This window comes from Dictyostelium purpureum, assembly GCF_000190715.1.
Source record: "Dictyostelium purpureum unplaced genomic scaffold DICPUscaffold_37, whole genome shotgun sequence".
NCBI lineage: Eukaryota > Evosea > Eumycetozoa > Dictyosteliales > Dictyosteliaceae > Dictyostelium > Dictyostelium purpureum.
In genome coordinates this window covers 47886-61069 of record NW_003519374.1, presented here as the reverse complement: position 1 = coordinate 61069, position 13184 = coordinate 47886, and the positions used below count along the sequence as shown (strand labels likewise).

The window sequence follows — 13184 nt, the reverse complement described above, 5'->3', positions numbered from 1 at the left end:
TCACCCAGAAACACAAGAAAGAGCCACCCCAAACTTTATTCCTTCAAACATTGCCTCTAATGATAGTAATAACAATAACAATAATAACAATATAAATAATAATAGTATCCAATCATTAGAGTCAGATCCATTAGTATTAGAGATTCTAAGAAGGGATAAAATTCAAACTGAAAGAGAAAAAGCAAATAAAGCTCTCAGAAAAGAGGTATTAGATTTTGAAAGAGAAATCAGAGAATCTGAACGTTCAGAAAGATTAATCAGAGAAAGACAAGAAAGAGAACGTTTAGAAGTTTTAGAAAGAGAAAGAATCTTTAGAGAGCATCAAGAATGGGAACGTACCCAATATTTATTAAGAATCGAAAACGAACGTCAAGAAAGGGTACGTCAACAACAAATAGAGAGAGAAAGAGTTGAAAGAGAGAGAATAGAAAGAGAAAGAATTGAAAGGGAAAGAGTTGCAAGAGAGCAACAAGAAAGGGAGCTTGCCCAAAATTTATATAGAGAAAGAGTTGCAAGAGAGCAACAAGAAAGGGAACGTGCCCAAAATTTATTAAGAGAAAGAGTTGCAAGAGAGCAACAAGAAAGGGTACCTATGGAAACATTAGAAAGAGAAAGACAACCACAAAGAGTTTCAAGAGAATGGGAAGATGCAGACAATTTATTTAGAGAAGTGGTTGAAAGTAGAAATGCCCGTCATTTATTTATGGAGAGATTTTCAAGAGAGCACGAAGAACGTAATCGTTACATAAGCTCAGTAAGAGAACGATTAGAAGAAATTCAACAACGTGCAAATAGAAGAATTTTAGAAAGAGAACGTACCCAAGCTCCATATACACAAGAAGAACATCAAAGGGTACGTGGAGAACAATTCGAAGCCTTAAGATTGCAACAAGAAAGATTACAACAAATAAGATTGCAACAAGAAGGACAACCACAACAAATGGAACAAGACGAAGAAGAAAACATCTGCACAGTTTGCTTTAGTCAGGTAGAGGCCATTAATAGTGCATCAATTGATTGTGTTCATAAATTTTGCTTTGAATGCATTACTAGATGGTATTCTCGTACTAGAACCTGTCCAACTTGCAGACAACCAATTTCAAGTATTAGAGTAAGTAATTCATACATTCATGTTTATACTTTATTAAAAAAACATATATATTAATTTAATTTATTATTTAATTGTAGAGAGATAATCAAAATGAGGGTTTAACAAATGATGCAATGAACATAGATTAAAAAAATTAATAACACTTTAAAAAGAATGAATGTCCAATAGCATTTCGATTACAATATTCCAATCCATAGGGAAAATATAGATTATTTGGTTAATCGTCATCAATTAGCTGGCCACCAATTAGATGATTATTTTAACCTCGATCAATAATACTCTATCTATATAGAATAATAACGAAATCAATCAAGATTATATCAGAAAACAACATTAAAGGACAAACATTACCATTCATTGCATTATCCTCAAATCTTCAAAAGGTTAAAGAAGTTCCAAAGGTTTCATATGCTAGTTCTCTTTTGGTAACTATTAAGTTTATATTTAAATTTGAATATAAAAAAACTAATATTTAGTTTTAATTCCTATATAGTTTAATAATAATGACTTCTCTTCATTTATAATCATGCTCTATACTAAATGTCTATATGTGTGCATTTTCATTCCCTAAGGTAACCATAATGTTAATATTTACATAACTATTTTTTGAATATAAAATTAACCAATATTTAATTCGTTTTTAGTTTAAATCTTTCTCATACACATCAAAAAGCTCGGTATTTAATTCTTTCTCATATCAAAACGTTTTTAGTTTGAATCTTTCTCTTTCATATCAAAAAGCTCAATATTTAATTCTTTCTCATATCAACACGTTGCCATGCTTGGGTATTTGATTAATCAAAGTAAATACAATGATTATATTAACATAATTATTAAAATATAAAAGAAACTAATATTTATTTCATATTTAGGTTAATTCTCTCTCTTTCTGTTTCATATATTATTAAATTATAATATTTCTCTCTCTTTCAGTCCCATAGTTCAATTATAATATTTTCTCCTTCAGTATAATCACGTTCTTTTTTTAATGCCAACATTGGGGTATTTGTATTTTTAAGGTAACTTTAATGTTATTATTAACATAATTATTCTTAATTTGAATATAAAAGAACTAATATTTAATTTTAATACTTATTTAGCTTAAATTTAATTCTTTCTTGTTCAGTTTCAACATATAATTTATTTCAAATCATTAATCATCATACATTGGGGCTATGTTTTATTATTTTCAATTGTGTTTTTTTTCAAATCATTCATGAAAAATTGGGGTTCTTTTTCAGTATTAACACATTTTAAAGTTACAATTCAAACATCGGGGGTTCTGTTTATTCTATGTAAATATTACTATTTTATTTTTATTTTTATTTTTAATTTGATTAATATTAATCATTAATAATCATCCTTTTAACTTTTATTTATTAATTAATCACATTTAATGTCATTTTTCAGTAGTATAACCCAATTTTAATCTACCCTTTACCACATTTTCTGTATAATATAATAATCAAAAATAATTATCATAATAATTAAAAAAAACCTAAAAGTAATCAGTAGCCAATAAAGCTCAAAAGTATGCTAAAAATAGAGGTCCATCATTGTTTGAGTTTGCCAATTTTCACTTAGCCAACAATAAACTATTGTTTCAGCCCTAAATCTCAAGTACATCATCTCATAGACTCCAATTGGCATTTCATAAATCATTATAGATGCATCAGTATTGGGTTCTTTAAATTTTACCACTTAAAGCAATTTTTGTTCTGGTATGGTTCCATTAAAAACTGAATATGAGATTTTTTTTTTACAACTCTAAATATTTTCAACATTTAAAAGGATTTTAGAAATCTATTGCAATTCAAAAATATAATTTGGTATATTTAAAAATTGAATCAAAATCAAGTAAAAAGGGTTGTACACGAGATGTAGTAGGTTAGGCCCAATAAATATATCATTTGGTAATATTGAAGGCATTCCACCAACTAAAGTATATGACTACTTTTTCAAATTCCATCAATCAAATAAACAAAAGCAAATCATTCAAGTTTAAAAACTTTATTATAGATAACTCTGTGAATCAGGAAGAACAGATATATTATCAGACTTAGAGTCATAAACAGTTTTTATACTTTATTATAAAAAAATTCTAAATTAAAACAGATAATACCTATGTTACAGAGTTACTTCTATATGTTCTGTAAATGAACATCAAAATAATAGATTCAAATTAAAAATTCAAAAAAAAAATAATAAAGATTAAAAAATTATAAATTAAAAATTAAATTTAATTTTTTTTTTTCCATAATTAACATTTAACAAAATTTATCTGTAAATTTATTGGGTGTCGTAAATAAAAAAATAAAATTATAAATATATAAATATATAAATATAAAAAATAAAATTAAAAATTTTTATTTAAAGATATTATTTGTAATGTTTATTATATGTTCATCAAATAACTTTGAATAAATAATAATATCATCTACATAGGCTTTTATATATTCTCTAAAGAATCGATTCTAAATATTTGATACTTTGGAATTTTCTGATCTTAAAAGTGTTTTTTAGTTGCACAAACATTCTTTTATCGGGTTTTAAAATCTTCAATACCAAAATATTTGATATCGTAATTGCATACTTTGCAATATTTATTCTTTCTTGAAGACTGTTCATAAATCAATTGGTTTGATGGTGTGTCTTTGCTAATGTTTGGGAATATATATGTACATTGAAAAGCTAAATATTTGACATTCTTTATCTTTTAAAACTGCCTCACTGTTGGTATGCTTTATTTAATAGTGATACGTCTATGTGTATTGATTTAGTGATTGTATTTTATTTTTAATAAGTGTAACATTAAAACAATTGTTTAGAAATAGTAGTTAGCTGTCTAATTATTTACCTTACCTGATGGGTCTTTGTATTTCGCTTAATATACATTAATGAAGGAAATTATATTATAATATATATATATATTGTTATTTTATTTTTATTTTTATTTAGTTTATAATAAAATAATGTTTATGGAGGTGCAGTATTATTTTTAGAAAATAAAAAAAATAAAAAAAAAAATAAAAAAATTAATTTTGAATGATATTTAAAATATCATTATTTTTTTAAATGCATCCACTTTTATAATAATAATAATTACTTTTAGAAAAGATTTCAAACAAGATGGAAAAAATTTACCATATGGTTTTTAAACAATAAAAAACAATAAAAATTTATTTTATTAAAAAATTTAAAATTATAAATCTTTATTTTGAAGATTTGAAAGGAAAATAAAAAAAATAATTTATATATATGTATATCTATATACAGTTTATAATTAATATGTGAGTATCTAACATTTTCTTTGCAAAGTTTAAAAGAGTAGACAAACAAAAATAATCATTTTTTCTTCAATAAATAAAAAAATAATACTAAATTATATCATGAAGAGCTATTTTTAATAAAAAGGAAAACGGTAAAAAATAAAATATTATTTATAAAAAAAAAAATTTATTATATTTATTATATTTTATTTGAAAATTTAATTATTAGGATATTGAAAATAGTAAAATCATTTGATGTTCCAATATATTTGCCTGGCCAGGGAAAATGTATTTCTTCCATCAAATAGATTGAACTATTATACCCTATTATTATTATTATTCTTTTTTTTTTTTTTTTTTTTTATATAATTATTAATTACTAAAAGTTCTTTTCTAAAGCTTTAAGGTTGATGATGCTGCTGCTGATGAATGCCGATGATGATGATGAGGACCAAGATTAATGCTGATGATGATGATAATGCTGAGGACCAAGATGAATGATGATGATGATGAGGACCAATATGAATGCTGATGATGATAATGCTTAGGACCAAGACGAATGCCGGTGAGGATGCTCATGATGATGAGGACCAAGATGAATGCTGATGATGATTATGGTGATGATGGTGAGGACCAAGATGAATGATGATGCTGATGATGCTGAGGACCAAGATGAATACTAATGAGGATGATAACGCTGAGGACCAAGATGAATGCCGGTGAGGATGCTCATGATGCTGAGGACCAAGATGAATGCCGGTGAGGATGTAGGTGAGGATGCTCATGATGATAATGATGAGGACCAAGATGAATGCTGAAAATGAATGCTGCTGATGATGATAATGCTGAGGACCAAAACGAATGAATGCTGAGGAATAAAAAAAATAAAAAAATTAGTATTTATTTTTATCACATATTATATATATATAATTACCTGTTTGTTTGTTCGCTTGGCTATTATAAAAAATAAAATAAATGTATATTGATAAAACGAAAATAAAAATGAAAAAAAAAAAAAAATTTTCCCCCACACACCACAAAAAAAAAAAAAAAAAAATTTAATTTAAAAAAAATGAAATTTACCACACCCCAAATTTTTACAAAGGAATAAGAAATTGCGAACATCATTATTAAAAATTAAAATAATAATAATTTTTAACTAATATTGCCACTATAGATTTTTCGGATAAAATTTTTTTTTGAAAACCGATGCAGTTCGGAGCTTTAGTTTAAAAACAGAGATAATAATATTATTTTTATAGTTTGACGAAGATTAGGAATCTGAAACTTGGGAGATGGTGAAAATAGTTTATAATGGCCATGAAAACAACAGCGAGCTAAATAATGATGGTCCTGAAAAATGTGAGGCATTTTATTAATTATATGATAATAAGTTGGTGATGTTTGGTTGTTACTGTTAGTGCTTGGTGAAGACTGCCTTTGATTTAGCACTATATTGATTTTTAACTATTAATTATTATAAAATGTTAATTCGATATTTAAATATGTATAGTTGTAAGACCCCCCAACGGATTGACCTATTGTATTCAATGATGTTAATCCAATTGAAGTTGTTACACCTGCTACTGATTGACTGTATTTGCTGTGGTTAATTCTGATACAGAGTTTGCACCCAAAATGAAACTACTCGATGCACTGGTTGTAGTTAATTCACCTACACTTTGGCTAGTTACAATTGTATTTGAAGTTGTTGATCCTGTAATTGATTAATCAGATGCAATGGAACTAGCAGTTAATCCTGTTGTTTTAATTGTTGCTATATCAGCTATTGAGTTTGTAGTTGTTAATCTACCAACTAAATGACCTTATGATATCAACCCAATTGAAGTTATTACACCTGCTACTGATTGACTACCACTGATTGACTACCACCGATTGTATTTGCAGTTGTTAAACCTGCTACAGAGTTCACACCCGAAATTAAACCAAATGTATTTGAAGTTGTAATCTATCACTGTTGCTTGGGCCAAGTCAAATATTGAACTTTGAATTTTTAAACAAACTTGCAATTGATTTGAATTTTGCAGATTTCCCCGAGATTGAAAGAATTTGAGTTTCTGCAACTTTGTGACTTTTTATAGTTATTGCTATTAATTTTGAGATTATTATTGAGCAATAGTTCGTGGTTGGATTGGTAATTATTATTACTTGTGAATAGTATAAAATCTCTTTTAATAGGTTCGCTGTGAATTTGATAATCATTGGCTAAATCCTTATATAGTTGATTAAAATCATTCATTCATGATATCGACAACAGCAGATCCTGTAAGGGTATTGAATGGTTTTAATTGGTAAATATGTCTTTTGAAAATTAATAAAAGTAAATTTAATTAATATAAGAAATTCTGTTTCTATTTTCTATATTTGTTCAACAATGCCAATTTCTATATGTGTGTGGGTTTGTTGTTATTGTTGCTGTTGTTTTAAAATAATATATTAATTTACTTACTTGCTCTCGAAAGGTTTAAACATATTTCAGTACTGTTAAAATTATTATTATTGAACCTTTACATTATTAAAATTATTTATGTGTTTGCTTGTTGTGTTTTAAAAATAATAAAATAAAAAATTAAAAAAAAATTAAAATATTTTTAAAATTTTAAAAAAAAAAATAAAATTTTGATTTTTAAATATTATTTTAAAATTTAGATATCAACACGTTACGTTATATTTACTAAAATTGGTAACTATTGAATAATCATAAAAATATAATATAATACTATACCCTAATTGCACTATTTAATAATAGGAATGTTCTGTAATAATAGAAATCAACTGTTGAACACCAATGACAGCAACAAAAAAGATAGCATCAGACAACACCAAAGACAGCATATAATGTAAATGGTATAAATATAATAAAGCATTAAATCAGGTAATATTCCCCTATTGTGATATTTTTAAAATTTAATTTCAATAGATTTTAATTTCTATACCATTCAATATAATAATAAACACAAAGTAATAGTTATAGGTCACTCATTTATAGAAAATATATTAAGTAATTATATCAAAATAAAGTTTTAATAAAACAACAGAATAATACGATAAAAAAATTAAATAAATTAATTAGTTATATGTTATAATTATAACTCTATAACATTAAAAATATACAAATAAATAAAAATAAAAAAAAATTTATTTAAGAAATATTTTATTTTTCTTTATTATAATCAAATAAAATATTTTTTATTTATATTTATTTTTAAAACTTTAAATTATTATTTATATTGATCTAATAAATGGCCATTTTATTAAATTCATAAATAATTAATTTAGTTATTATTGGTTTAACTTTTATTGAATCTTCTTTAAAAGCTAATATAAGTGGTGGTTTTTTACTTGAATCGTACTTTAATTGTTTTGAATTATATTAATTGTATCTGGTGGTGAAGGTGATGTTTTGATATCTATTTGGTCTAAAACTAATCTATTTATCTCTATTATTTATTACATATTTTATTTTATTTAATTTCTTTTTTTTATTTTTTTTTATTTGATGATTAAATATTATCTATATATTTTCTATTGAATGAAATATTCTTGAGGAATTTGATAATTGTCCTAATAGATTAAAAAAAAATTAGTTATTATATTTAAATATATTTTAATTATTTTAAATACTTACCCTAAGATTACTAAATGAAAAAAATGCCATCATTTGATCCCAACCGGCCATAAGTAGGCATTCATATGCAAACTCTGGCTTTAATTTGGTATATGCTGAAAATTCATTTGTAATTTCTTCTTTCTCAGCATCTGAGGGTTCGGATTCTACAATGTGGACTTTTGGAAGCAATTTGTAAGGTCTAACATTAAGATTATCATTTAAAATAATTGCTTCCCAACCATTACCAGCTGCATCAGAACCTGGTGGAGCTTGTGCCAATATAAAGGTTCTATCAAAAGATCTCATTAAATTATATTTTGGTTCGAGGAAGTGACCATGTACAATTACAGATAATAACTAAATTGAAAAAAAAAATTAATATATTTTTTTATATGGCAATATTTTTTTTTATAATACATACTTTTGTACCTGGAACCAAAAATGTATCAATAATAAATGAAGACAATGTATGTTGTGTTTTTGGACATAATTTGAAAAATTTATATATTTTATCATTTCCTGAATATAATATTTTTGTTTTTTTATCTAAATAAAAAATAGAATTAGTATTGATATTAAACATAGTTTTTTTTTGGTTTTATATTAAACTTACTGTTACCCATTTGCTTCATTAGGTTTCTATTTGATTTTTGGTAGACTCTTTCTGAACCTTTAATTGGGAGAGATTCACTATCAGCCAAATATGTCATAGAGAATTTGGACTCGTTTGTATAGACTTTAATGATATTTTCTCTATTGGCATCATATACATTGAAAAATCTCTCTAAAAATCTATAAGCGAATTGTTGTCTATCTAGACTATCGCAATAGTTTGGTCTTAATGGAGGAATTGGACGTAGAAGTAAACTCTTTGAAACAATTTCCTTACCATCCAAACATTTTGAATCTGGAGATTTTCTTGCTCCTTCTCTATAAAATTATATTAATATAAGGGTTATTAAATACTTTAATTTGAATTGATTATTTTTTTTTATTTTATTTTTATTTTATTTATTTTATTTTAATTTATTTAATTATATTATATTATATTAAATTAATTTTTTATTTTTATTTTTAGTTTACTTACAAGGTAGTGGTAGTGGTGTTGGTGGCTTGTTGAGTATCTGATGAGGTATTATTAGTACCTTCAGATGATAATGATGATGATGATGATGATGATTTTGAAGTTTCTAATGATGAAGTTCCTAATGATCCTTCATTATTATTATTTTGTTGCTCTAATTTTTTTACTAAATTACATTCTATTAATAAAACTATGGAATATATGAGGATTAATATTTCCAAAGAAAAAATAAAAAGATTAAATAAAAATTCCATTTTTATATAATAATTATGATTGAATAAATAATTTTATTTTTTTATAATATATAACTATTATTATTATAGAGAAAAAAAATTATTGTTATATTAAATAAAGTATTAAATAAATATATTATTTGTATGTGAAAAAAAAAATTGTTGAATAATGTATATATATAAAGCTATTATACAATAAAAAAAGAAATTAAAAAATAAAATTAAAAAAAAAAAATAAATACAAAAAAAAAATTTATAAACTAAAAGAACTGTTTTGAAAATTCTAATTTTTTTATAATATAAAGAAAAAAATAAAAAAAATAATTATAAAGTAAAAATTTAGTTTATATCTTTTTTTTATACTGATTATTGATCATTTTTTTTATTTGATTTCGATTTTTTATAAAATTTTCTTTAAAATGATATACAAAACATTATACAAACTTTTTCATTTTAAAAATGATTTTTAAAAAAAAAAAAAAAAAAATTTATTTATTGATTTTTTAAATGATGTATACAACTGAATTTAAATTAATAATTATTTGTTTTACATAAGAATAAATATTCCATTTATTTAATTATTATATAGGGTTAATTTTTATTTTGAAAAAAATATTATATAAAAATAAATTATTTTTAGTGTACAACAAATAAAATAACAAAACAAATTAAATTAAAAAATTGATTTAATAATAAAATAAATTTAATTTATTTTTTAAGAAAAAAGGTAAAGAGTAAAAATAGAAAATAAAAAAATTACCTTTGGGGAGTTTTTAAATTATTCACATAGACCTGTAATTCTCGAATGGTGTGTTTAAACAAGTATTGGATTATTTTTGTTTATATTATAAATTAATTAACTGTGAATCCATGTTTTAATTATTATTTGAACGAGAAGGTGTTTTTTTCATCTATAAAAAGTGAGGGGTGGTAAAAAAAATTAATATTATATATAAGTTATTTATGAATTAAAAAAAAATAATAAAAAAAAAAAAAAGATTAAAAAAGATATTTTAAAACCTAGTGGTTGATTCAATCTAGTTTTTTTTTGTCCGTTTGTTTAGAATAAAATGTTTTAAAAACAATTCTACCTTTTCTTTTTATGTTTTCTTTTGATTTTAGTTTTGTTGAAGTTTAGTTTTTAAAAATGAATACCTATATTATTATTTAATATATTGATTAATTTTTTTTTTTATTGTCATTTTATTATTGAGGAGGTGTGAATATAAACACTGGTATAAATAAAGCACATTATAATAAATTAATTTAAAAAATAAAAAAAGCGCCTATTATAAAAAAAAAAAAAAGAAAAAAATTGTTAAAAAAGGGGGTGTATAAAAAAAATATAAAAAAAAAAATCCACATTATATAACATACCAAGTCAAAGGGGGTGTATTATCAGAATCCCTCACTATAAAAACTTGATGGGAGTCCTCATCGGGTATTTGAATTCGTGACTATATCCACAAGTTTGCCTAATATTGGGTTTATTTTAGAAACATTGTTTGAGAATTCATACTCTTTCCAGAGGAAATATATAAATGAATGACATTATAATATATAATGTTATTTTATTTTTTATAATAAAATAATGTTTGTGGTGGTTCAAAATTATTTTTAGAAAAAAAAAAAATTAAAAATAAAAAAAATTAAAAATAAAAAAAATTTTAAAAATTTGGATAATTAAAAAATAGTGCTATAATATAAATAACAACACTTTAACAATAATAACAACATACAATAATAGTAATAATAGGAATTATAAATTATTTTTTTTCAAAATATTTATTAAACAAAAAACAAAGGAAAATAATTACACTTGTGAAATTAAATCATTCGGCACTGTGTATGTTATATTATATATAAATACAAATCTATAAAGTGATTCGATTCGAGTATTAATTTAATTTTTAAATATTAGCTGTAAAACAGGTTTAAAGAATATAATATTCTATCATAATGATTTAAGTAAAATGTTTATTACACACTAGAATTATCCAATGCTAAAGAAATTAAAGCAACATTAATATATTATGATTATAGAGCGAATGAAAAGAAGGAAACCGTTAATTCAACATACAATGCAACTTCAAAACAGTTTGAGTTTAAATTTATTGCTCCAAAGTACATTAAAACTGGTAATGCTAGTAATACAATTTCATTAGATTCTTTAGGAAGTAATAGTTACCATTAGTTTCAGATTTAAAGATATTAAAATCACTAAATGAATATAAAATATTGCATGCTATAGCTCAAATGTTTTTAAACAATGATATTTTTTTGTTCGTGGTACAATTGGTATTGCTGAAAGAAACATAACAATAAATCCGTCAGTTATTAATATTATGAATTTAATAATCAAAAAAAAAAATTCAAATATTAAATAATGCAGACAGTTACGAATCTTTATTTAAACCCACTTATATTATTGTAAAATGTACCAACGGTGATGCAAATTTAAAAGATAAAATAAAGAATGGTAAATATTTAGCTTTTCAATGTGCATATATTCCCAAACATTACCAAAGACACACCATCAAACCGATTGATTTATGAACAGTCTTCAAGAAAGAATAAAGATTATAAAGCATGCAATTACGATTTCAAAGATTTTTAATTATTCCTCAATGTTTGAAGGTCTTAGCGCCCTACCCTTCTCATGTAAATCATCATATAGAAAGTATTCAATCAACTGGAATAGATTAATTTTTCAACAATCTCCAAAGTAGCTCCTTGAGAACATAACAATCAGTTTTGCTTTTATGTATCAAACATCACAGTTCTCAAGCATGAATTGTTAATGACTAGGCTGGGAAGACTCTTTTTTGTTAATGTATGGCATCAAACTCTGCAACAATCGATAAAAATTTCGAAACAATACCCTTTTATAAATCATCTCAAAACCTTAGATACTAGTAATACTCAGCAACAGCTATTGCATAGTTCAGAAGAGAGAAATCAAAATATTATTATTATGATAGAATTTTCAATTTCGTATTCACTTTATTTAAATATTCTTTATATATTCGGAAGATATTGGGAAGTTTTTAGGTTTAAGAAGGAATCTTTAGGTTTTTTAGCTGCTTTAAACATGTCTTTTAAATTATATCTCGATTTTTTGGATCAATTGTTAGATGGTATATTTAAATCCAAATATTAGTAGATATTCATGGAAAAAGGGATTTATTTCAGTTATTAAAGATTATAAAGTTACAAATGTTAAAATTCAAATAATATTATCAAATACATTAGTTATTGGTTCATTTTCAGCCGCTTCAAATGCTTCTGGTATTTTAGAAGATACAATTGCAGCTACCGAATTACTCAAACAATATAATGCTCTTATTTCCTGGGACTATGCATGTGCTGCATCATATATGTAAACCAATAGAAATGCAACACAGTCAATATTGCAGATCAAGATAATGATCAATTAAAATTTTAGGTGGCGAGGATAAAGATGAAACACAAAGTAAATACAAAGATTACCAATTATTATTTTTTTAATAAGATACAAACCAGATCCAATATTTTTATTACACCATAATTTTATATCATCTCTATTGAATGATTTATTTGGTACCTAAACTAGAGCAAGCTGTGTATGTGAAGGCCCCTATTTAGAAGTATGTTAATCTAAAAAAGATAACAAAGAATTACTAGAATCAATATAACCATCTAAACTGTACTTTTTTCAAATTCAAAATTAATGCCCAATTATAAAACTTAAAATAAATATACAAAAAATAAATATATAAATAAATAAATAAATAGACTTATAGTTTAAAAGACAAATATATGTATTTCTATACAAAAAGTATTTGATAATTAATTAAATGTTGTTTTTTAATAAATG

The 13184-nt window shown here is 23.7% G+C and overlaps 6 protein-coding genes across 6 annotated transcripts in view; 2 read left to right on the top strand and 4 right to left on the bottom strand.

Moving 5' to 3' along the window:
* The window catches only part of DICPUDRAFT_76014 (uncharacterized protein), a gene marked incomplete at both ends in the record, with an annotated part of 2192 nt that extends 953 nt beyond the window's left edge, over positions 1–1239 (top strand). The window contains 2 exons of the mRNA XM_003285032.1: positions 9–1111; positions 1189–1239. Coding sequence (XP_003285080.1) covers positions 9–1111; positions 1189–1239 — 1154 coding nt within the window. The remainder of the gene's footprint in view (positions 1–8; positions 1112–1188) is intronic.
* An 886-nt stretch (positions 1240–2125) lies between these two features.
* DICPUDRAFT_148919 (uncharacterized protein) lies at positions 2126–3739 on the bottom strand (the record flags this gene model as incomplete). The annotated part of the gene is made up of 2 exons (XM_003285008.1): positions 2126–2183; positions 3645–3739. The coding sequence occupies 2 exons, from the start codon at positions 3737–3739 to the stop codon at positions 2126–2128; spliced, it is 153 nt and encodes a 50-aa protein (XP_003285056.1).
* A 1034-nt stretch (positions 3740–4773) lies between these two features.
* On the bottom strand, positions 4774–4959 carry DICPUDRAFT_148918 (uncharacterized protein; the record flags this gene model as incomplete). Its single annotated transcript, XM_003285007.1, has 1 exon — positions 4774–4959. One exon carries the CDS (start codon positions 4957–4959, stop codon positions 4774–4776), a length of 186 nt encoding a protein of 61 aa, XP_003285055.1.
* Positions 4960–5109: 150 nt separating this feature from the next.
* Positions 5110–6873, bottom strand: DICPUDRAFT_148917 (uncharacterized protein; the record flags this gene model as incomplete). Its single annotated transcript, XM_003285006.1, has 5 exons — positions 5110–5248; positions 5315–5334; positions 5976–6097; positions 6405–6472; positions 6851–6873. The coding sequence occupies 5 exons, from the start codon at positions 6871–6873 to the stop codon at positions 5110–5112; spliced, it is 372 nt and encodes a 123-aa protein (XP_003285054.1).
* A 1053-nt stretch (positions 6874–7926) lies between these two features.
* On the bottom strand, positions 7927–8940 carry DICPUDRAFT_28723 (uncharacterized protein; the record flags this gene model as incomplete). Its single annotated transcript, XM_003285005.1, has 4 exons — positions 7927–7965; positions 8030–8368; positions 8433–8557; positions 8625–8940. Coding segments are annotated over 4 exons (819 nt in total), but the record flags the coding sequence as incomplete, so codon positions are not given.
* Positions 8941–11880: 2940 nt separating this feature from the next.
* On the top strand, positions 11881–12915 carry DICPUDRAFT_148914 (uncharacterized protein; the record flags this gene model as incomplete). Its single annotated transcript, XM_003285031.1, has 3 exons — positions 11881–12053; positions 12489–12707; positions 12840–12915. 3 exons carry the CDS (start codon positions 11881–11883, stop codon positions 12913–12915), a joined length of 468 nt encoding a protein of 155 aa, XP_003285079.1.
* Between the last annotated feature and the right edge of the window lie 269 nt (positions 12916–13184).